Source organism: Oncorhynchus kisutch, linkage group LG26, assembly GCF_002021735.2.
Source record: "Oncorhynchus kisutch isolate 150728-3 linkage group LG26, Okis_V2, whole genome shotgun sequence".
NCBI lineage: Eukaryota > Metazoa > Chordata > Actinopteri > Salmoniformes > Salmonidae > Oncorhynchus > Oncorhynchus kisutch.
In genome coordinates this window covers 16,579,988-16,603,821 of record NC_034199.2, presented here as the reverse complement: position 1 = coordinate 16,603,821, position 23,834 = coordinate 16,579,988, and the positions used below count along the sequence as shown (strand labels likewise).

The window sequence follows — 23,834 nt, the reverse complement described above, 5'->3', positions numbered from 1 at the left end:
GGCTTCACCCTGGGCTGGCAAAGCTGCTGCTCCCCAGAGGAGGACGGCAGCATGTTTCAGACAATATAAATGAACCTGTAGACAACTCAAGGTTGATTTAGAGCCGGCACAACAAGCAATTTAATGATGAACCTGCAACCATACTGATCTTGCCCTTACGCTGATAAGACAGAATATGTCAGTGCATACCTGTATGACATAGGAGACTGGTAATTGCACTGCTCTGGCCAGGTGAGAATTCAAATGCAAATGTTAGACGATTGGAAAGAAGACGGGATTAGATGTCGGTCCATTTCCCCAAGATCTGTCGGTGATAATAACTGTGGATATTACATAGCAGGAAGAGGTGGAACAACAAGTGTGATGTTTATGGTAAGAAATAGGAAACAGTCTCTGAATATAGAGAATATCCCCATGGAGAAAAATAATCCCTAATATTAATTGACAACTTGTTACTTTATTACTATGATATTATAGCTTTTTCCTTCGTTTTATCCTCTTGTGAGACTTGTATCTTTACTCACTCAATACAACCAGCTTGTATTCTTGAGTCATGAACCACAGTCATTATCCGACCATGCAGTGAAAGGAGACAAGACCAAATCAAGATGTGTCATAACAGTTATATAAACATTGTAATTAGGTGGATTGGGATTGGAAGCATTGGATACATGCTCTGCAACGTTATTTTGGTCGATCATGTCCACAAGCATTTCCACAGTCAGAAAACAAAGGTCTGTTGTTATGATTGCCTAGCCTAGTAGCCTAGTACCAGCCACTGCACGAACCTTTAACCAAAGCTTTATGGTATTACCCCCACTTTACCCAAACCCTCACAGGTTGTATCGGTTTTTCTATATTAATTCCCATCCCCACATTTTTATGATCCACACACTATCTCTAGGCCTACTGCACATCGAAATGTAGCCTATTAGGAACAAAATCCACAAGCACGTTTTTCATCTACAGCTCTCTCTCTCTCTCTCTGCTCTGTGCGCTCACATCAGTAACTGAATCACGTACCAGCGGAACAGCCCTCGTTCAATGCGAACTTGCCAGACCTATTGGAGAAAACCCCCAAGGCAGGATCTGTCACAGTTTCACTCATTGGTTGGAAGACGATCAGAAACAATGTTAAATGCACCAAGATATAAACTGGAGTCAGTGTGTAGGGCGTCGGGAGGATTCTACTGGTAACCAGATCTCAATGCCAAGAGAGCTGTTTTCAACTGTTGACGTGACCGGATAATTGAACACAGAATTATTTGGGGACCATATCGGAAAAAAAATCTACAACGTTGTGCACCTGAAGTCTTGGATTTGTTTAACCTCTAAACGAGCATTGTTGATGTTCTTACCCCGAATCAATGCGGGATGCAAGGGCACGAGGTCCAACTGGACTGGATTACCGGATTACTGGACTGATTATAGGACAATTATCGGGCAAAAGTCCTTATCGCTCACCAAATGTTCGTGAATGAAAGGAAAATGTAAAACGTGGTCCCGAAGGAGCATATTTATTTGATGCATCTGCTTTCCTTTATGGGTTGGTCCATGTGTACATAACCTGTATGCAACAGTGTGTAGCGCTCAGAAAAAGTATACTGTATAGATGGTCGCTGACTGTGCTGGGAAATGAATGGTTAAATGAATGAGTATCTCGGGTATTTTGCTTTAGGTAGGCTATAGATGTCGCATAAGGGCATTGCGCTTTTGTACTGCCTAACCTTCAGCATAGCGGGATGTACAAACGTTTGTAACCTTGTAGCAACAGGGGAAATCATAAGCGCTTTAAAATCACCGAATATATTTTATTCGCCGCACCAGCGAATCACGTCTGCCACATGTTACATTTTGTATTGCGTTAATGCGTGATATGTCTTTGGGCGTTCATCTTTGTTTACACAAAGAGTTCATCATAGCTGTACGGCATGTGAAGGAGGTTAAAAGGACAGCGTAAAATATAGAAAAGATAGCAAGAAATCGATTTAATAACCTCTCCGTTGTGTTGGATACAAAACTACCTGTCTCGTGTGATTTTAGTCGTAGTGTGGTCGCTGAACAAATCAACAGGTTGGAAGTTAAAACGGGAATTTTTAAGCACGCGCATCCTACACAGTAAATGGATATGCGTCTTCCTGTCATCTTTTTCCTTCTCTTTTGGGCTAAAGCCCGGACTCTGAAAAATCTCAATTATTCCGTTCCAGAGGAGCAGGGACCTGGAACTGTTATCGGAAACATTGCTAAGGATGCCGGATTTGGACCGGTGGAGAGAGGGGAAAAATCTAACTTTAGAGTTCTGGAGAATTCTGCTCCACATCTCATTGATGTGGACCCGGAGAGTGGGCTGCTTTTTACCAAACAGCGAATTGACAGGGAGACATTGTGCAGACGCAGCCCCAAGTGTCAGCTCTCCATGGAAGTGTTTGCCAACGACAAGGAAATATGCATGATCAAGATTGATGTAGTGGATATAAACGACAACTCGCCAGGTTTTCCCTCAGATCACATCAATATTGATATTTCAGAGAATGCAGCTGCTGGGACACGTTTCCCTCTAACAATTGCGCATGACTCAGATTCTGGGGGAAACGGAATAAAGACTTATCAGGTCACCAGAGATGATTACAATACATTTTCTTTGGACTTGAAATTGAGGGGCGAGGGAACCATCTATCCGGAATTGGTAGTTCAGCGACCTCTAGATAGGGAGGATCAGTCCCATCATACCCTCCTTTTGACAGCCATTGATGGAGGGGAGTATCCAAGATCAGGGTCCATGCAAATCAATGTGAGAGTTACTGATTCAAATGATAATAGCCCAGTATTTGACAAACCCGCCTATGTGCTGGAGCTCCCTGAAAACTCACCACCTGGGAAAATGCTGATAGACCTAAATGCAACAGACCAAGATGAGGGCAGCAATGGACAGGTAGTCTATTCTTTCAGTGGATATGCATCTGATAGAGTCCAGGAGTTGTTTTCTATTGACCCCAACACAGGTGTAATAAAGATTCAGGGAGAAATTGACTATGAAGAGAATCCAACCATTGAATTTGACGTGCAGGCCAAGGACCTGGGGCCTAACCCCATCCCTGGCCATTGTAAGATTTCAGTCAAAGTGCTTGACAAGAATGATAATTGGCCTGTCATAAGTTTTGTCTCAGTCCGCCAGGGAGCTATCAGTGAGGCAGCACCTCCAGAATCTGTCATCGCCCTGGTGAGAGTCACTGATAAAGATTCTGGAAGAAATGGCCAGCTACAATGCAGAGTGCTTGGCAATGTACCATTCAGGCTGCAGGAAAACAATGATAATTTTTACACTCTGCTCACAGACAGACCTCTAGACAGGGAACTGAAAGACGAATATAACGTGACTATAGTGGCCAGAGACAACGGAATACCTTCGTTGAATTACACCAAATCGTTCACAGTGAAAATCTTAGATGAGAATGATAATGCACCACGTTTCACCAAGACCATCTATGTGCTCCAGGTGCCTGAGAACAACATCCCAGGGGAGTACTTAGGCTCAGTTCTGGCTCATGATCCAGATATAGGTCGGAATGGAACTGTGTCTTACTCCATTTTGCCGTCGCACATCGGAGACGTGTCAGTTTACACCTACGTGTCTGTCAATCCTACCAACGGAGCCATATACGCCTCAAGGTCTTTCAACTATGAACAAACTAAGTTCTTTGAGTTCAATGTTCAAGCTAAAGACGCAGGGTCTCCTCATATGGAGAGCAGTGCCACAGTCAGGGTCAGTGTGCTTGACGTCAATGACAATCTACCAGTTATTGTATTACCCCTCCTGCTAAATGACACTGCAGAAATCATGATACCTAGAAATGTAGGCCTGGGGTACATAGTGACCACGGTGAGAGCAGTCGACCATGACTTCGGCGAGAGCGGTCGTCTGACCTACGAGATCTCTGAGGGTAACGAGGAGCACCTGTTTGAGATGGACCCTGTGGCCGGCGAGGTCAGGACTGCCCATGCTGTGTGGGAGGACGTGGCCCCAGCTGTAGAGCTGGTAGTGAAGGTAACCGATCACGGCAAGCCCCCACTTTCTGCTGTGGCCAAGCTGATCATTAAGGCCAGCACAGGAGCCATGGCAGGAGGGGAGTCCGGGGCCAGCGGGGAGCAGCAGCACTGGGACTTGTCCCTGCCCCTCATCATCACCCTTTGCATCATCTCTGTCTTGCTGCTGGCTGTCATGACTGCCATCGCCGTTAAGTCCAAGCATCAAGATAAGGAGGCTGGGAATTATAAGTGCCGCATGGCTGAGTACTCCAACTCCAATCCCCCAGTGGGGAAGGGCAAGAAGAAAAGGATCAACAAGAATGAAATCATGCTGGTGCAGAGCGAGATGGAGGAGAGGGACTCTGTGAGCAGGATGAACGTGGTGAGCAGCCCATCTCTCATCACCTCACCTATCTGTTTCGACTACCAGACGACCAGCCCCCTGCCTCTCACGCTGCCCAGGTCAGAGGTCATGTACCTGAAAACCACCTCCAACAGCCTGACGGTGCCTCGGGCTGGCTGTCACTCGAGCTTCGCAGGGCTTACCACAGAGACTCCTATGAATAGAATGTCAGTGATACAGGTAAGAAACAGAGTCATTGTACCATGTTTTTTTTAATAGCCTTTTATTCTTCCATGGTATTTTATACAAATCTGCCACAAGAGAGGTCATTCTTCAAATCAATACTCATGCAATCAGACATCCTTGTTATCATTTGTATTCCCTGTCTGGCGCCATATGGTGCAAATTGAAGGACAAAAAATGCAGTATGATACACCACAAGCACATTGAAGAAATAATATATGAAAAGACACTGTGTTTTTTATACCGGTTGTTGGTGTGCTAGAGTAGATTGTTTGTGATCTACATTTCCTCCACAGAGATCCTAACCAAATTGTCCCATTACGAGTCACTTCTAGCAGCACCTTACAGGTGGTCTAAATAACCAGGAAACCATTTCTGTAAGATATGCAAACCGTGTGGGTCTTGGACTGCGCTGCTGTACTGCCACTGCCAGATCCTCCTGCCACAGAGTGAAAACAAAACCCTGCCCGAAATCTGGGATTGGACAGGTGTTTGAACAGCTTGTCTGATCACATTAGTGAAATATTTTGTGCCAGACAGCTAGATGCACACAGCATAACCTTACAATCCCATTTCTTGCCCTCCACAAACATGGGCCAGTTCCACACATCCAAATCCAATGTTGGAAAGATAAGACATTAATAGGGTCCAGCCCTGCCTTGTAAAAGATGACAAGGCTGCTTATGCAAGCCAGCATATTAAATTGACAAGGAGTGCATGTAATTTTATTTAGCACAGCGGTCTTTTCAGTTGTAAATTATGTAAATATCTAGGACAGTCTCAGAGACAGTCTCATTTGGAGATGATAACACTGATGACAAGAGCTGGCGCTGTCACCAGTTGCTAGGGCATGTGGGTGTGATCAACACAAACACATTATTCTCAAGATGAGAAAAAACAAGGATGCAGATGACAGTGGCTGATGCATTACTTCTCTCCCTCGCCAAACAGGCACATATGGACATAAAGGAGATTTGTTCTTATCGTGGTGCCACTGATAGCTGCTGCTGTCTCACACTGGAATATGCTTGATTGAAGCTAGAGTCCTTAATTGAAACAATAACAAAGAGGACAATCCGCCTCTGTTTTGATTTTTTTTAAAGCTGAGGTATGCACCTGGAGAAATGTAACTACTCTCAAATTCATAGACAGAGTTTAAAAAAATGGATGTAACGAGTAAGGATTTAATGTGTTCCTAAATGCTTCGGATGTACAGATCTGAATGCAGGCCAAGCCATAGTTAATGGAGGTGTCCTTTGAATATGTCATGTTGCTCATATAAACTGTTGCACACAGGAAAACTATTCTGGTGCACAATACACAAATAATTATCTCTCTTCAATTCTCAGACGGATAATTTTCCCTCGGAGCCCAATTATACGTCCAACAGGCAGCCATTTGCTCAAAGGTAAGGCCGCTAAATGATAACTACCTGACAGCCGCCATTTACATTCTATTCAATATCAAGCCATCAGAACAAGCACGTCAAATAGGGCGCAAGGGCGATCACAAGAAAGACAGACGGAAGCCACCACCAATGAGTTATGTTTTTTTCTCTCCTGTCTCCTCATCCTGCAGCAGCTCAACATTTAAGGATGCAGAGCGAGCAAGCCTCCGAGACAGTGGCCATGGTGATAGTGACCAGGCTGATAGTGACCAGGATACTAATAAAGGCTCCCACTGCGACACGTCTGCCAGGGAGGCCATCAAGATGAAAGCCACAGCGGTTAATGGCCAGCCTCTCGAGCAGGGTGAGTGGAAGCTCTCTCTCTCTCTGACATCTTAAAGATGCTTAACGGACCCTTGTATCAGACCCTTGTTTTTCCAATCACTGCACCAAGCCAAAATGCACTACAAACACATGTACACAGTCTGTTTATCCCCAGTTCTACAGTACCATCCTCAGGGTAAAGCTAAAGCCAATAATGATAGTACAGTGTACACCTCAAAGAGATTCCTGAAATCATAATACTTAAACAAGATTTCAGCAGTATGAATTCTATGCAATTGCAATTTAGTCATTCAGAACAGGGTATCCCAAAGTCAGTTCTGGGGGCCCCCCATGTGCACATTTTAGTTTTTTCCCTAGCACTACACAGCTGATTCAAATAATCATAGCCTGATGATGAGTGCACCCAGGGGGGACCCCAAGACTAAGTTTGGGGAAACCCTGATCTAGCAGACTTACAGTATTGAGTGCATACATTTTCATACTGGTTCCGGGTGGGATTCAAAACCACAACCCGAGCGTTGCAAGCACCATGCTCTACCAACTGAGCTACACAGGACATAGGCAGCAGTAATTCAATCTTAGCTCTATGAGGCAGCATGATATTGTAGCTCAGCCCGTATGGAAAAAAATACATTTAAAGGGATACTTTGGGATTTGATCTACCTCAGAGTCAGATGAACTCATGGATACTATTTTTTTATTTCTTTAAATATAGTTTTGGGTGCATTTTCAGGATATATTTGAAAATGTAAAGAAAGAATTGGCCAAATCATATACGTATACATTAAAATACATGCATTGCAAATTGTATTTCAAATGCATTTGAAAAGATATGTAAAATACATCTGAAAATGTATTGAAAATGCATCTGAAAAAAGTAATAAATATATTTTTGAAAATATATGATTTGTCCAATTCTTTATATTTTGAAATGTATTCTGGAAATGCATCTAATTCAAGGGTTTGGCTTTATTTGGACTGTTTTATACATTGTAGAATAATAGTGAAGACATCAAAACTATGAAATAAAACATGTGGAATCATGTAGTAACAAACAGTGTGAAACAAATCAAATTGTATTTTATATTTGAGATTCTTCAAATAGCCACCCTTTGCCTTGATGACAGATTTGCACACTCTTGGCATTCTCTCAACCAGCATCATGAGGTAGTCAACTGGAATGCATTTCAATTAACAGGTGTGCCTTGTTAAAAGTTCATTTGTGGCATTTCTTTCCTTCTTAATGCGTTTGAGCCCATCAGTTGTGTTGTGGCATGGTAGCGGTGGTATACAGAAGATAGCACTATTTGATAAAAGACCAAGTCCGTATCATGTCAAGAACAGCTCAAATAAGCAAAGAGAAATGACAGTCTATCATTACTTTAAGACATGAAGGTCAGTCAATCTGGAAAATTTCAAGAAGTTTGAAAGTTTCTTCAAGTGCAGTCGCAAAAACCATCAAGCACTATGATGAAACTGTCTCTCCACAGGAAAGGAAGACCCAGAGTTACCTCTGCTGCAGAGGATACGTTCATTAGAGTTAACTGCACCTCAGATTGCAGCACAAATAAATGCTTCACAGAGTTCAAGTAACAGACACATCTCTACATCAACCGTTCAGAGGAGACTGTGTGAATTAGGCCTTCATGGTCAAATTGCTGCAAGAAACCACTACTAAAGGACACCAATAATAAGAAGAGACTTTCTTGGGCCAAGAAACCAAATTTGAGATTTTTTTTCCAACCGCTGTGTCTTTGTGAGATTCAGAGTAGATAAACGGATGATCTCTGCATGTGTGGTTCCCACTTTGAAGCATGGAGGAGGAGGTGTGATGGTGTAGGTGTGCTTTTCTGGTGACGCTGTCAGTGATTTATTTAGAATTCAAGGCACAGTTAACCAGCATGGCTACCACAGCATTCTGCAGCGTTACGCCATCCCATCTGGTTTGCACTTAGTGGGACTACCATTTGTTTTTCAACGGGACAATGACCCAACACACCTCCAGGCTGTGTAAGGGCTATTTGACCAAGAAGGAGAGTGATGGAGTGCTGCATCAGATGACCTGGCCTCCACAATCACCCAACCTCATCCCAATTGAGAGGGTTTGGGATGAGTTGGACCGCAGAGTGAAGGAAAAGCAGCCAACACATGCTGAGCATATGTGGGAACTCCTTCAAGACTTTTGGAAAAGCATTCAAGGTGAAGCAAGTTAAGAGAATGCCAAAGGTGTGCAAAGCTTTTTTGTTTACTACATGATGCCATATGTGTTATTTCATAGTTTTGATGTCTTCACTATTATTCTTCAATATATAAAATAGCAAAAATAAAGAAAAACCCTTGAATAAATAGGTGTATCCAAACTTTTGACTGGTACTGTATATTTTACGTTTATATTTTTCAATATCACATTAAATAAACTTTGCATTAAGAAATCTGTAAATATTTTATTTAAAGCAATTATGGAACTGAATCTGGGTTGTTGATTGCTTCTGGTGGGGTGTTTCATCTTGTTTCATACACTATATATACAAAAGTATGTGGACACCACTTCAAATGAATGGATTCGGCTATTACAGCCACACTCGTTGCTGACAGGTGTATAAAATCGAGCACACAGCCATGCAATCAAAACCGACAAACATTGGCAGTAGAAGGGCCTTACTGAATAGCTCAGTGACTTTCAACGTGGCACCGCCATAGGATGCCACCTTTCCAACAAGTCAGTTCATCAAATTTCAGCCTTGCTAGAGATGCCCCGGTCAACTGTAAGTGCTGTTATTGTGAAGTGGAAACGTCTAGGAGCAACAACGGCTCAGCAGCGACGCGGTAGGCCACACAAGCTCACAGAATGGGACCACCGAGTGCTGAAGCGCGTAAAAATCGTCTATCCTCGGTTGCAATACTCACTACGAGTTCCAAACTCCCTCTGGAAGCAACATCAGCACAACTGATGACCTCCCGAGTGGTGCAGCGATCTAAGGCACTGCGTCTCAGTGCTAGAGGCGTCACTACAGACCCTGGTTCGATCCCGGGCTGTATCACAACCCGGCTGTGATCGGGTGTCCCATAGGGCGGCGCACAATTGGCCCAGCGTCGTCTGGGTTATGGAAGGGTTTGGCTGGGGTAGGCCGTCATTGTAAATAAGAATTTATTCTTAACTGACTTGCCTAGTTAAATTAAGGTTCAATTTTAAAAACGAGTGTTCTACAGGAGCTTCATGAAATTGGTTTCCATGGCCAAGCAGCCAGACACACAGCCTAAGATTGCTATGCCAAGCTTCGGCTGGAGTGGTGTTAAGTTCACCTCCATTGGACTCTGGAGCAGTGGAAACACGTTCTCTGGAGTGATGAATCATGCTTTACCATCTGGCAGTCTGACGGACTAATCTGTGTTTGGTGGAGGATGCCAGGAGAACGCTACCTGCCCCAATGCATAGTACCAACTGTGAAGTTTGGTGGAGGAGGAATAATGGTCTGGGGCTGTTTTTTATGGTTCGGACTATGCCCCTTAGTTCCAGTGAAGGGAAATCTTAACGCTACAGCATACAATGACATTATAGACGGTTCTGTGCTTCCAACTTTGTGGCAACAGTTTGGGGAAGGCCCTTTCCTGTTTCATCATGACAATGTGTAGAAAGTGAGGTCCATACAGAAATTGTTTGTTGATATTGATGTGGAAGAACTTGACTGGTCTGCACAGAGCCCTGACCTCAACCCCATCGAACACCTTTGGGATGAATTGGAATGCCGACTGTGAGCCAGGCCTAATTGCACAACGTCATCGCCCGACCACACTAATGCTCTTGTGGCTGAGCAGAAGCAAGTCCCCGCAGCAATGTTCTAACATCTAATGGAAAGCCTCCCCAGAATAGTGGAGTTGTTGCAGCAAAGGGGGAATCAACATATTAATGCCCATGATTTTGGAATGAGATGTTCGACAAGCAGGTGTCCACATACTTTTGGTCGTGTAGAGTATCAGTAAAGAAAAAGGAAATGTTGAACCAAATTGGGAAATAATGTAGATTGCTTGAGCATTTATTGAACACATATTCAACTTAAGTTCAATCTTCCTTTCAAAAATGTCGCTGCTTTCGTATAGACACCAGGCAGGCACCATCAGTTTGCACCATCGATGTTGCTGTGGACAGGGGAATTAGGGGAGTATATTAATTGCAGATAGGCAATTTAGAATTCAGAATGATGTGCATTGTTAAAGGATTGCAGCATGGGAACATTTTTCTTCCGTGTTCCGGCCATTCCCTTGGACAACATTCTTAGCATTGACTCACAAATCCAGGTCTTATTAAACTCTACTTACAATGACTTTATGATCTTCTGGGCTACACAGCATTTTCTTCCATTAAAGGTCCTGAACAGTCATTCTGAAAAGTACTTTTTCTTTCATGGCCAACTATCAGGAAATGTGAAAAGACAGGCTGAGTGGGCGGGGAGTTTATATTCAGAGCTCTCCTTGACTGATACCCCTTAATAATTAATTCAAGCATTTGACATGGGGACCAGTAACTTTATAATCAAACTTTATCAATGTAGAAGCAACAGTCATTTTTCATACTTTGGTCATCATTCAATTTCATGAAACATGATTTTGGCTGTTCATGACCTACGGAAACAAAATGGAACAGACACATGTGAAGATGAGAAATTAGTTAGGAGCATGACAGTCAAAGCTTACAAAGTCGTTCAGCTATAAATATCTTTACCTCTGTGAAGAAAAGAGAAATGGTGAATCAAATTTGGAAAAAAATATACATTGCTTGACTGCTTATTAAACACCTTAGTTAGCAAAAGTTCTATCTTACCTTAAAAAAGGATGCTGCTAACTTTAGGACATCAGGCACCATCTGTTTGGATCATCAGTGTTGCTGTGGACAGGTTAATTAGTAATGAGGGGGATGTATTCATTGATCAGCAGTTTATAAATAAAAGTGGCTGAATGGTTCTGCTTGGTTCTGCAGATTTGCAGCTTGTCCAACATTCTTCTGACACATTTTGTCCAAAGTACGATTCTTGCCTAGCATTGACAAACACAATTACAAGGCTTGCACTGCTTTAGTTTACATGATCATTGCCTTCAGGTCAGCACATTATCTGCATTCAACTAATGGAAACAAAATAAGGCAGACACATTTGAAGAGTTATTGAAGTAGCTAGCTAGCTGGCTAATCGGTATACGCAGTCATGTTTGAGTGTTGGGCTCAATCAATGGAAGCGATAGCAAGGAACAGTTGGTTAGCCAATTTAGCTTTCTCTACAGTATATACAATGTTCTATTTTTACCAAGCTAGCTAGACCATAATACTCATAATTTGTGTATACCCTTACAACAACAACAAAAAAACACACAATAAATGGTTTTCAGACAACTATGTGTGAACACGTGTGAACAAATCACTTGGAAATGTAATGTGGGAAAAACAGACAGTTGGTTTTCAGACACACGTGAAGTTTCACATGGATTTTTCACATGTACATTTTTACTTGATTCAGACACATGTGGTTTCCCAACATTTCACACGTGATATTATAAGTTTCACATTTGTGCCTTTGTAACTGGTCGGGATTACAACCCGGGTTGCACAACCCAGGTCGCACACAACGTCTTGACCATTCGACCAAAAGGGCCAACACTAATTGTGAAGTCGCACATCACGTGGCTACCTCATCACGTGACCATTTTCAACCATGACCGACTCATGTCCGTTACACTTTCACATGTGTATTTTCACACTTTAATGTCAACTAGAACTGTTTTTTTTTATAGAGTTGCTCAAATTGAGCTGTGATTTATTGTGGATGTTTTCAATGTATTTTGAACACTTTCGGACAATGTGCCCCACTGTTCACTGTTCTTCTTCCAACGGTCACTGACCAACGTATGAAGAACAGAGGCGTGTGTCTGCAGCAGTAACACTCCAAACGGATGGCTCAGAAATAAGAAATAATGCACACTTGAGTATTTATACTCAGGTCGGCTAAGTTACCTTTTTACAGAATTGCATTACAGAATTTGCAAATCCATATGCCTGTGCAACATGTTAACACCACCTTTTGACATGTGAGGAGAATAACAACATTTCACCATCACATGTGAACTTGCAATTCCACATGTGAAAGTTAGATTTTAATGATGTGAATGTTTTTTTTACATGTGAAACTGCAAATTAGATTTTCACATGTGAATGGTTTTCACGTGAACTTGCAATTCCACGTGTGAAAAGTTTGGTTTTCACATGCAGAGTTTTATTACATGTGAAACAGCAAATGTGTTTTGTGAAACTGCAATTCATTTGTGAGGTGAAAACATGATTTTTTTTCTCACCCATCGACAAACAATACTCCATGACAATGTGAAAATATGTTTTTAGACATTTTAGCAAATTTATAAATTAAATACAGAAATATCTCATTTACATAAGTATTCACACCTTTGAGCCAATACTTTGTAGAAGCACCTTTGGCAGCGATTACAGCTGTGAGTCTTTTTAGATAAATCTCTAAGAGCTTTGGACACCTGGATTATACAATATTTTCCCATTCGTCAAGCTCTGTCAAACTGATTATTGATGATTGCTAGACAGCCATTTTTAAGTCATGCCACAGATTTTCAAGCCGATTTAAGTCCAAACTGGAACACTCGGGAACATCCAACGTCGTCTTTGTAAGCAACTCCAGTGTACAGTTGAAGTCGGAAGCTTACATACACCTTAACCAAATACATTTAAACTCAGTTTTTCACAATTCCTGACATTTAATTACAGTAAAAATGTCCTGAATTAGGTCAGTTGGGATCACCACTTTATTTTAAGAATGTGAAATGTCAGAATAATAATAGAGAGAATGATTTATTTCAGATTTTATTTCTTTCATCACATCCCAGTGGCTCAGAAGTTTACATACACTCAATTAGTATTTGGTAGCATTGCCTTTTAAATTGTTGAACTTGGGTCAAACGTTTCAGGTAGCCTTCCACTATCTTCCCACAATAAGTTGGATGAATTTTGGCCCATTCCTCCTGACAGAGCTGGTGTAACTGAGTCAGGTTTGTAGGCCTCCTTGTTCGCACACGCTTTTTCAATTCTGCCCACAAACTGTAGTCTGGCTTTTTTATGGCAGTTTTGGAGAAGTGGCTTCTTCCTTGCTGAGTAGCCTTTCAGGTTATGTCAATACAGGACTCGTTTTACTCTGGATATAGATACTTTTGTACCAGTTTCCTCCAGCATCTTCACAAGGTCCTTTGCTGTTGTTCTGGTAATGCATTTGCACTTTTCTCACCAAAGTACGTTCATCTCTAGGAGACAGAACGCTCCTCCTTCCTGAGCGGCATGACGGCTGCATGGTCCCATGGTGTTTATACTTGCATACTATTGTTTGTACAGATGAACGTGGTACCTTCAGTCATTTGGCTCCCAAGAATGAACCAGACTTGTGGAGGTCTACAATTTTTTTTCTGAGGTCTTGTCTGATTTCTTTTGTTTTTCCCATGATGTCAAGCAAAGAGGCACTGAGTTTGAAGGTAGGCCTTGAAATACATCCACAGGTACACCTCCAATTGACTCAAATGATGTCATTTAGCCTATCAGAAGATTCTAAATCCATGACATCATTTTATAGAATTTTCCAAGCTGCTTAAAGGAACAGTCAACTTAGTGTATGTAAACTTCTGACCCATTGGAATTGTGATACAGTGAATTATAAGTGAAATAATCCATCTGTAAACAATTATTGGAAAAATGACTTGTGTCATGCACAAAGTAGATGTCCTAACCGACTTGCCAAAACTCTAGTTTGTTAACAAGAAATTGAATTGGAATTGGTTGAAAAAGGAGTTTTAATGACTCCAACCTAAGTGTATGTAAACTACCGACTTCAACTGTATGTTTGGTCTTGTGTTTTAGGTTATTGTCCTGCTGAAAAGTGAATTCAACTCCCATTCTCCCAGCAGACTGAACTAGGTTTTCCTCTAGGATTTTGCCTTTTTCTCATATCACAACCATTAATGCTCTGTCACCTTTTTAATATCACCATTGGCCTCATGGTGCAATCCCTAAACAGTTTCCTTCCTCTCTGGCAACTGAGTTAGGAAGGAAGCCTGTATCTTTGTAGTGACTGGGTGTACTGATACACCATCCAAAGCCTAATTAATAACTTCACCATGGTTAAAGGGATACAGTGACTTGCGAAAGTATTCACCCCCCTTGGCATTTTTCCTATTTTGTTGCCTTACAACCTGGAAGTAAAATAGATTTTTTTGTCACGTTCTGACCTTTATTTCCTTTGTTTTGTATGTATTTAGTATGGTCAGGGCGTGAGTTGGGGTGGGCAGTCTATGTTTGTTTTTCTATGATTTGGGGATTTGTACGTTTCGTCCTAGTATGGTTCTCAATCAGAGGCAGGTGTCATTAGTTGTCTCTGATTGAGAATCATACTTAGGTAGCCTGGGTTGCACTGTTTGTTTGTGGGTGATTGTCTATGCTAGTTGCTTGTGTCAGCACAGGTCTCATTTATAGCTTCACGGTCGTTATTGGTTTATTGTTTTTGTATTCAGTGTTCTGTACTTTCTTTAATTAAATATTCACCATGAATACATACCACGCCGCATTTTGGTCCTCCGATCCTTCTCGCCTCTTCAGATGAAGAGGAGGAAGACCGTGACATTTTTGGGGGGTTTGTATAATTTGATTTACACAACATGCCTACAACTTTGAAGATGCCAAATATGATTTATTGTGAAACAAACAAGAAATAAGACAAAAAACTAGAGCGTGCATAACTATTCACCGACCCATAGTCAATACTTTATAGAGACGCCTTTTGCAGCAATTACAGCTGCAAGTCTCTTGGGGTATGTCTCCATAAGCCTGGCACATCTAGCTACTGGGATGTTTGGCCATTCTTCAAGGCAAAACTGCTTCAGCTCCTTCAAGTTGGATGGGTTCCGCTGGTGTACAGCAATCTTTAAGTCATACTACAGATTCTCAATTGGATTGTGGTCTGGGTTTTGACTAAGCCATTCCAAGACATTTAAATGTTTCCCCTTAAAACACTAGTGTTGCTTTAGCCGTATGCTTAGGGTCATGGTCCTGCTGGAAGGTGAACCTCCATCCCAGTCTCAAATCTCTGGGAAATTTAAACAGGTTTCACTCAAGAATTTCCCTGTATTTAGCGCCATCCATCATTCCTTCAATTCTGACCAGTTTCCCAGTCCCTGCCCATGAAAAACATCCCCAGAGCATGATGCTGCCACCACCATGCTTCACTGTGGGGATGGTATTCACGGGGTGGGGAGAGGTGTTGGGTATGCGCCAGACATAGCATTTTCCTTGATGGCCAAAAAGCTCAATTTTAGTCTCATCTGACCAGAGTACCTTCTTCCATATGTTTGGGGAGTCTCCCACATGCCTTTTGGAGAACTCCAAACGTGTTTGCTTATTTTCTTCTTTAAGCAATGACCACTTTTCTGACCACTCTTCCGTAAAGCCCAGCTCTGTGGAGTGTACGGCATAAAGTGGTCCTATGGACAGATACTCCAATCTCCGCTGTGGAGCATTGCAGCTCCTTCAGGGTTATCGTTGGTCTCTTTGTTGCCTCTCTGATTAACGCCCTCCTTGCCTGGTCGGTGAGTTTTGATGGGCGGCCCTCTCTTGGCAGGTTTGTTGTGGTGCCATATTCTTTCAATTTTTTAATAATGGATTTGATGGTGCTCTGTGGGATGTGCAAAGTTTCGAATATTTTTTTATAACCCAACCTTCATCTATACTTCTCCACGACTTTGTCCCTGACCTGTTTGGAGAGCTCCTTGGTGGTGCCCCATGCTTAGTGGTGTTGCAGACTCTGGGGCCTTTCAGAACAGGTGTAGGTATACTGAGATCATATGACAGATCATGACACTTATATTGCACACAGGTGGACTTTTTAAAAGTAATTATGTGACTTCTGAAGGTAATTGGTTGCACCAGATCTTATTTAGGGGCTTCATAGCAAAGGGGGTGAATACATATGTACACACCACTTTTCAAATTATTATTATTTTTAATTTTTTTGAAACAAGTTATTTTTTTCATTTCACTTCACCAATTTGGACTATTATGTGTATGTCCGTTACATAAAATCCAAATCCACTTAAATTACAGGTTGGAATGCAACAAAATAGGAAAAACACCAAGGGGGTGAATACTTTTGAAATGTACTGTATTTAGCTTCTGCTTATTTTATTTGTACACATCTACCAATCGGTGCCCTTTCTTTGCGGGGCATTGAAAAAACTCCCTGGTCTTTGCGGTTGAATATGTTCTTGACATTCACTACTTGACTGAGGGACCTTACAGATAGTTGTATATGTGGGATAAAGAGTAGTTATTAAAAAAACATGTTAGCCACTATTATTGAACATGCAACCCGCAAAACACCAGTCTCAACGTACCAAAGTGAAGAGGCAACTCCAGGATGCTGTCCTTCTAGGCAGAGTTGCAAAAAAAAAAGGCACATCTCAGACTGGCCAATATAAAGGAAACATTAAGATGGACAAAAGAACACAGACATTGGACAGAGGAACTCTGCCTAGAAGGCCAGCATCCCGGAGTCGCATCTTCACTGTTGACGTTGAGACTGGACAGAGGAACTCTGCCTAGAAGGCCAGCATCCCGGAGTCGCATCTTCACTGTTGACGTTGAGACTGGACAGAGGAACTCTGCCTAGAAGGCCAGCATCCCGGAGTCGCATCTTCACTGTTGACGTTGAGACTGGACAGAGGAACTCTGCCTAGAAGGCCAGCATCCCGGAGTCGCATCTTCACTGTTGACGTTGAGACTGGACAGAGGAACTCTGCCTAGAAGGCCAGCATCCCGGAGTCGCATCTTCACTGTTGACGTTGAGACTGGACAGAGGAACTCTGCCTAGAAGGCCAGCATCCCGGAGTCGCATCTTCACTGTTGACGTTGAGACTGGACAGAGGAACTCTGCCTAGAAGGCCAGCATCCCGGAGTCGCATCTTCACTGTTGACGTTGAGACTGGTGTTTTGCGAGTACTATTTAATGACGCTGCCAGGACATGTGAGGAATCTGTTTCTCAAACTAGATACTCTAATGTACTTGTCCTCTTGCTCAGTTGTGCACCGGGGCCTCCCACTCCAATTTATATTCTGGTTAGCGCCAGTTTGTGCTGTTCTGTGAAGGGAGTAGTACACAGCATTGTACCAGATCGTCAGTTTCTTGGCAATTTCTCGCATGGAATAGCCTTAATTTCTCAGAACAAAAATAGACTGATGAGTTTCAGAAGAAAGTTCTTTGTTTCTGGCCATTTTTTGCCTGTAATCAAACCCACAAATGCTGATGCTCCAGATACTCAACTAGTCTAAAGAAGGCCAGTTTTAATTCCTTCTTTATCAACACAACATTTTTCAGCTGTGCTAACATAATTACAAAAGGGTTTTCTAATGATCAATTAGCCTTTTAAAATGATAAACTTGGATTAGCTAGCACAACGTGCCGTTGGAACGCAGGAGTGATGGTTGCTGATAATGGGCCTCTGTACGCCTATGTAGATATTCCATAAAAAAATCTGACGTTTCCAGCTACAGTAGTCATTTACAACATTAACAATGTCTACACTGTATTTCTGATCAATTTGATGTTATTTTAATGGCCCCAAAAAAACATGCTTTTCTTTCAAAAACAAGGACATTTCTAAGCGGACCCCAAACTTTTGAACGGTAGTGTTACATTTAGACAAAAACGTAAATGAATTTGGAATCCATTTTGAGGTCAGGAAATATATTTCAATGTGTATTTTTTTCTGCATGGTAGCCCTGTCGCAGAAATGTCGAGCTGCACTGCCGAGATGAAATGAAGGCACCAGAGTGGAAAGTAGATGATAGTTAAGCGGATAAAAGGGTCCATCGGCTGAAGGAAAGAATGTTCAAACATCCTCTGCCGGCTTTAGCGTTCAAACGAGCTCATATGCATGGCATCGTGTACCCCTATGGCTGTCTCATTTGATCATGTCATTACTTGATTAAAAAAAACTTTCCTTCAAGCTTGAATTGGAAGACAGGGACAAAAGAGCATGACAGATGCTTTCGGTACAAACAGACAGGTAGTTTTTGGTGGCTCCTGACAGAACGTTTTCATACAGCTTTTCTGCGGGCGACATTCTCAGTTGCCTCGTCTGGAATCTTAAATGGAAATGTTAGAATGGGCCGTTAGAATGGGCATGTAAAAAAATAGGAGTGTGTCATACCAGCTATGTCAAGTCTTGTTGGCGTGGTCAATAGGCTACATACAATCACTGATGAATTTCAATTTCCACCAGTCAAGTCCTTTTCACCACTGGTCGGATTATGATTGGTTTATGTAGCTCTTTTCCTGCATGATATGATGCATATAAAAGATAAGGCACGTCTCCCATAAAAGTCAGTTTGTCTGCAGTCGGAAAGATAATGGAGGACTTGACTGAAGTGGGGCTGGTTCTCATTTCCCTCAGTGAGAGACAGAAGTGTCTTGGAATTGAAAGGCTGTGGTCATCAGATCCCTGTGCAGTACTTTCCACTCCATTTGCATTGCTATGAGCTGTTTGTTTGTGGCGTGCTCAGGAGGACAGCGATGGGAACACTGTTGTGGTTGCCAGGGGGACGTGTGGGATTGTGTATGTGTGTGAGTGTGTCAGGGGAAACGGCAGGGCCATGCTCTCTCTGTGGGAGGTGTAAATTCAATCACACTTTTCTGGAGCACATATTTCTGAGTCTGATTCTCCAGACCCTGTTCAAAGGCCAATCAAATGGAAAGATATTGAAAGAGATGTTTCTTATGTGCAGAGTGGAATTTACACACAGCACTGATGCTTTCTTGACTGGAATGTCAATTAATTTAAAGGACTACATTTTTAAGATAAGAGAAATGCAAAGAACTGGGGCAATGCATTTAATATTAATAGCTTGTGTTAACGCTTTTTTCTGATGTACTCAGAGTTGTCTTTGGTTGTAGAAAATGTACAGCAGTTTAAAGCGAAGCTAATTGTCGCATTAAATGTGTACTGTAAGGGTTTGTCAGTTCTACATTGAATGTACATTGAGTGTGCAGAGAGTTCATCCTCCAAGCACGAAAAGTCAGACGCTTTCTGTGTATATTTCTATAGGCCACAGCACACACATACTGGTTTGTGGGAAGTGTAGATACCGTATATGTTCTTTATCGCTAGGAAAATAAGTAGTGAAATCCAGCAAGTTGTGCAGGTAGCCTGGAACAATAGTTTAGACTTAATGCAAAGAGCACTATACAGGAAAACCGAGCAGTCTTTGAATCATATCCCGAGAAGCCCTAACACAAAAGGCCACAACAGTAGATTAAGTAGTGTTTTTGTATTTTCACCTTTATCAAAGACTCCAGTCTCCCCTCAGCTTTGATACAGGTAATTTATGCACCTGTGTGTCTCTCAATTGCGTCCCCCTCTGAATATGTATTGTCTCCAGGAGAAGCCAGGTGCATTCATCTTGGGGTTCTCGGTTGCTAGGCTTTGTCTGTTTCTATTTATAATGACCAGGCAGGTTCTTTTCTTGGAAAACATGTTTTTCCCTTCAACTTAACCATAGTACACCACCCATGTGATCCCTTTAAATGGGTCCTTTGTGTCCCTGGCTTTTAACAAGCATCCACAAGGCATATCACTGCAATTGTAGACCCATTAAACATGATTAGTCCTGGAACTCTAAGGTACCTTAAGAGATTTAAATTATACTGACTGTGGCAGGATCATGGCAAGGCACAGCCGGTCTACTCTTGCTATTTTTCGTAAGATCCCAAAGTCTTTAGGAACAGCTACAGTATTGTATGTACAAGGGAAGGAGGTAACATACAGATGTAGGATCTTAATTTGAGCCAGTTTGCTACAGCAGGAAAATAATCAATTTTTGTGCGTGAATTATTATGTGGATTCTAATTCATGTGAATTTTTGTAAGGGAAAATCAAATCTGAAATTTAAAAATGTAAGTTACAAGTTTCTAAATCCTTGTTAACACCTCAAATACACTTTTTCCTGGATTGCAACAGGGTGATCAAGTTAAATCCTACTGTACATCTGTATGGTTGGTCTGTGTTGTGCGAGACATGAGCACACAAATCCTGATAACGAAGAGCTATTGTTTCAGGCCAGGTGTGCTTCTTTGCCTATTAGCTGTGAAAAAAAACGGTCATTGTGAGTCGGGATATGATAGTTTCCTATATTTAACCACTTTGCCATATGTATGTGTTGCAAAATTAACATAAAATGCCTTGTTAGCACCTATCTTAATGGGTGCTCATACCCTTATATTAATTCTTAATTGTCTGAACTAATTTGAATTCACCGCGTACAGTGAGAAGGCAATGCAAAACTGGCTTTTTAGTTCTCTCAGACATAGATGCAGTAGTCCAAAATATAAAGTGCAAATACTTCTATGAACCTTTTCAATATACAGACCTCTCTCTTTACATCATTGTCAAAGGCTAGATTCTCTGCAGTGGTGAGCGCTACCTCCAAAAATGTTTTGTTGGTCTTTTTATATGTATATATGTAAAACTGGTTGTGTGCCCCCCCCCCCCCCCCCCCCCCCCCCCCCCACTTGACTGTAGTCTGTGGTTCGTCTACCTTGGTGGGTATGCCTTCAAAGCACAGTGATTGTAATGTGTGGTTTGTCTACCTTGGTGGGTATGCCTTCAAAGCACAGTGATTGTAATGTGTGAGAACTACGTTGCAGTTTACATAATCTAACTGTTGTCATTTTGTTCTCCCTTTTGATTTAATATGCATTTTGAACTCACATTTTCTCTTGATCTTGGTCCTGACAGACTGGAAATTGGAGTGGCTGTACTTATTCCCTAGAAATGATTTATTCATTTTTCTATGCTTTTTTATTTCAGTATGTGTGGGAGGAGATTGAGCTGGCTCTGAATTTAATTGTGTTCTATAACTTGCATATTTGATTATACTTTGTAAAGCGATCATCAGTCATTTAATAAGAACTTTGTAAATCTTTCCTTAGGACAAGGCAGATCTGTTCACTGCACAGATGAATGTCGTGCACTGGGCCATTCTGACAGATGCTGGATGCCAAAGCTACGTGTAGGAAGCCAAGCAGACAGCGCCGATAATCGCACCAACCTTTTCATCCCAGTGGGAATGGAGGCCATGGTGGAGACAGAGATTTATGGCAGCCTCAACCGCAGTGCAGCCAGAAAAACCCTCAGCACGTTCGGGAAGGAGCAACGGGACAGCATCATCCTAGTAGCCAACGTCAAACCCTACTTAAAGTCTCAGCGCGGCCTCAGTCCCCTGCTGCAGGAGTGCTCCTCCGTGTCCAGCAGCCCCACCAAGGGGGACACACCCCTGGACTCCCCAACCAAAGGGCCTAGGGAGGAGGTGGGGAGGGTCGGGGAGGGGGGCTCTGACAGCAGTGCCTATGGTCCCCCAGATGGCCAGTGTTCACCGCCCCATACAGAACTGGAGGATCCGTCGTACCTGTCCTGCGACCTCAGTCCCAAGTCCCTGTCCAACAGCCTTATCCACAGCTCTGGGATCAGATCTGGGATCATCAGCCAGGAATGTGGGGGGATGGAGTGCGTCAATCTGGACCAGCGGGACTCTGGGAACTAAAAGGTCAAAGTCTGGGCCTTGCTCTCATTTGGCCGCCATGTGATGAGGTCACAGATGAATGACGGAGGGGTAATTTGTTTTGACCCAGGAAGGTTCCAGACACGCATTGTATAACCAAAAACCATCAGACTTGAACTATCTTTTTTTTTTTTGATTCTGTGGTTTGTTGTTCAAAGTAAAGTGTGTGTGGTGTTGGTTCTGACTGCTGTGAGTGGAAGGTGAAGAAAACCATTGCTTTCATGCCTTTACGTGTTTTCATGGTATACCCTTCAATTTAGATGTCCGTGTTTTACACATTTCAAGCTCCAATTTTGTGAGGCTGTTGAACGAATTGCTCCTGTTTAAGGTATTAAGTCCTGTCTGCTTATGTACAGTGAAATGTTTTGTCTTCACTTACTGTAGTGTATGAGAAACATCATTTGGATATTTCAGACAATTGAAATACATATCATTCAAGTATAATACAATGTGAAGTGTCTTATGAACATTTAAAGGCGACTCTGCCCTGGTAAAATAGAGAATGTCGCTTTTCATAAAACAATTTGAGGTCCCTGAAAAATCTAACCGTTTTTTTAATGAATGTATTTGTAATTTTATCGTCGTCTTCTCTGCAGTTTATGTGCAAATAAGCTGAGCTTTCAAGTGAATATAAGCTGCTGTACTTGTTGTTATTAAATTTGTATACACATGTGCTACTGCGAAACATGGAATGTAATTATTTTTGACAAATGGTGCCTCTAAAGCTATTAAGCTTTGTTTTGCCTGAGGATCATAATTCTCTCTCCAAGGTATGGTTCAAGGGCTGACATGATTTATCTTGCTTAATCAACTGTCAGAAAAATCTGCAACCCCATAAACACACACCAACACAAGCCATGACTATTTACAATAGCGGTCGAGATCCCACTCTCAAGTTTAACTTAATATTATCATACTCTTAACCGCAGTCACCTTTCTTTTTACACACCAACTAATGATCTTTTACAGCAAACAAATGAAATCAGACAATATGAAATGCTTCACAGATCTCAATTAATTTGATCCCCCTGTTGCAGGAAAACTTGTAGTGTATTTGAGGTTGAAAATGGGTTCTGAAGATTGTAATTTCCACTTTGAAATTTAAGGCTTGATTTTCCCTTAGGGACTCTGTATAAACCCCTACAAAAATGTCCATTAATTATAATCCACATAATGATTCACCTTTCCTGTTGCTGCAGGATTATTTTGCTGTTGTAGCGAACTGGCTCAAATTAAGATCCTACATCTGTAGTTTATGCAAGTTTCGTCGACCTCAGCCCACTAGTGTACCTCATTAAACTGCAAATCAGCCAAACCTATGATGCTGCTTAAGCATTAAACAAGTCCCCGGTGTATGGTACGTGGGAATTTGTTTAACACTGGTGTGCCTGAATTAAAGCCAGCTGCAGAATAGCCTTCCATTTGAATCCATTTTCCTCTTCTTGACATCCCATTCTGTACCTTCCTGAGCAGAATAGGAACCGTTTGTCATGAGAACCACTAGTTTCAAACAAGAAAGAGCACCAGTGCAATAAAATCCCTAGCAGGGGTAAGCACTTCAGGTAAAAGTGATGGACAACAGCAATGATATGGCAGCCCTAGTTCGTTTATCCTGTCTTTGCTGGTTCAGCTCTTTCCAAACATACCATGTTATTCCCTCTGATGCTGTCTGTAGCTCTATCAAACAGTGGCATGGGTTCTGCGAGTGACTGAAGCCGCATAACAGGGGAACTTGAATCCCTTCCAACTCATCTGGCTCTTATACAGTAGGCTACTCTACTGCTACGCTACTGACTATTCACTAAATTGTATTTTTATTATGATGCATT

General features: G+C 42.0%; 1 protein-coding gene across 1 annotated transcript; it reads left to right on the top strand.

Annotated features, from left to right (window-relative positions):
* Positions 1-1,076: 1,076 nt before the first annotated feature.
* LOC109871145 (protocadherin-17) lies at positions 1,077-22,700 on the top strand. The gene is made up of 4 exons (XM_020461984.2): positions 1,077-4,609; positions 5,962-6,020; positions 6,191-6,363; positions 21,377-22,700. Exons 1-4 carry the CDS (start codon positions 2,123-2,125, stop codon positions 21,985-21,987), a joined length of 3,330 nt encoding a protein of 1,109 aa, XP_020317573.1. The 5' UTR covers positions 1,077-2,122; the 3' UTR covers positions 21,988-22,700.
* The last annotated feature ends 1,134 nt before the right edge of the window (positions 22,701-23,834 follow it).

What these genes read in the sequence shown, in the direction of transcription:
- LOC109871145 (XM_020461984.2), top strand. Translation starts at nt 2,123, where the DNA reads ATGGATATGCGTCTTCCTGTCATCTTTTTCCTTCTCTTTTGGGCTAAA. An exon ending in ATAGAATGTCAGTGATACAG is followed by an intron (nt 4,610 to 5,961) that starts GTAAGAAACAGA and finishes TTCAATTCTCAG; the next exon opens with ACGGATAATTTTCCCTCGGA. An exon ending in AGGCAGCCATTTGCTCAAAG is followed by an intron (nt 6,021 to 6,190) that starts GTAAGGCCGCTA and finishes CTCATCCTGCAG; the next exon opens with CAGCTCAACATTTAAGGATG.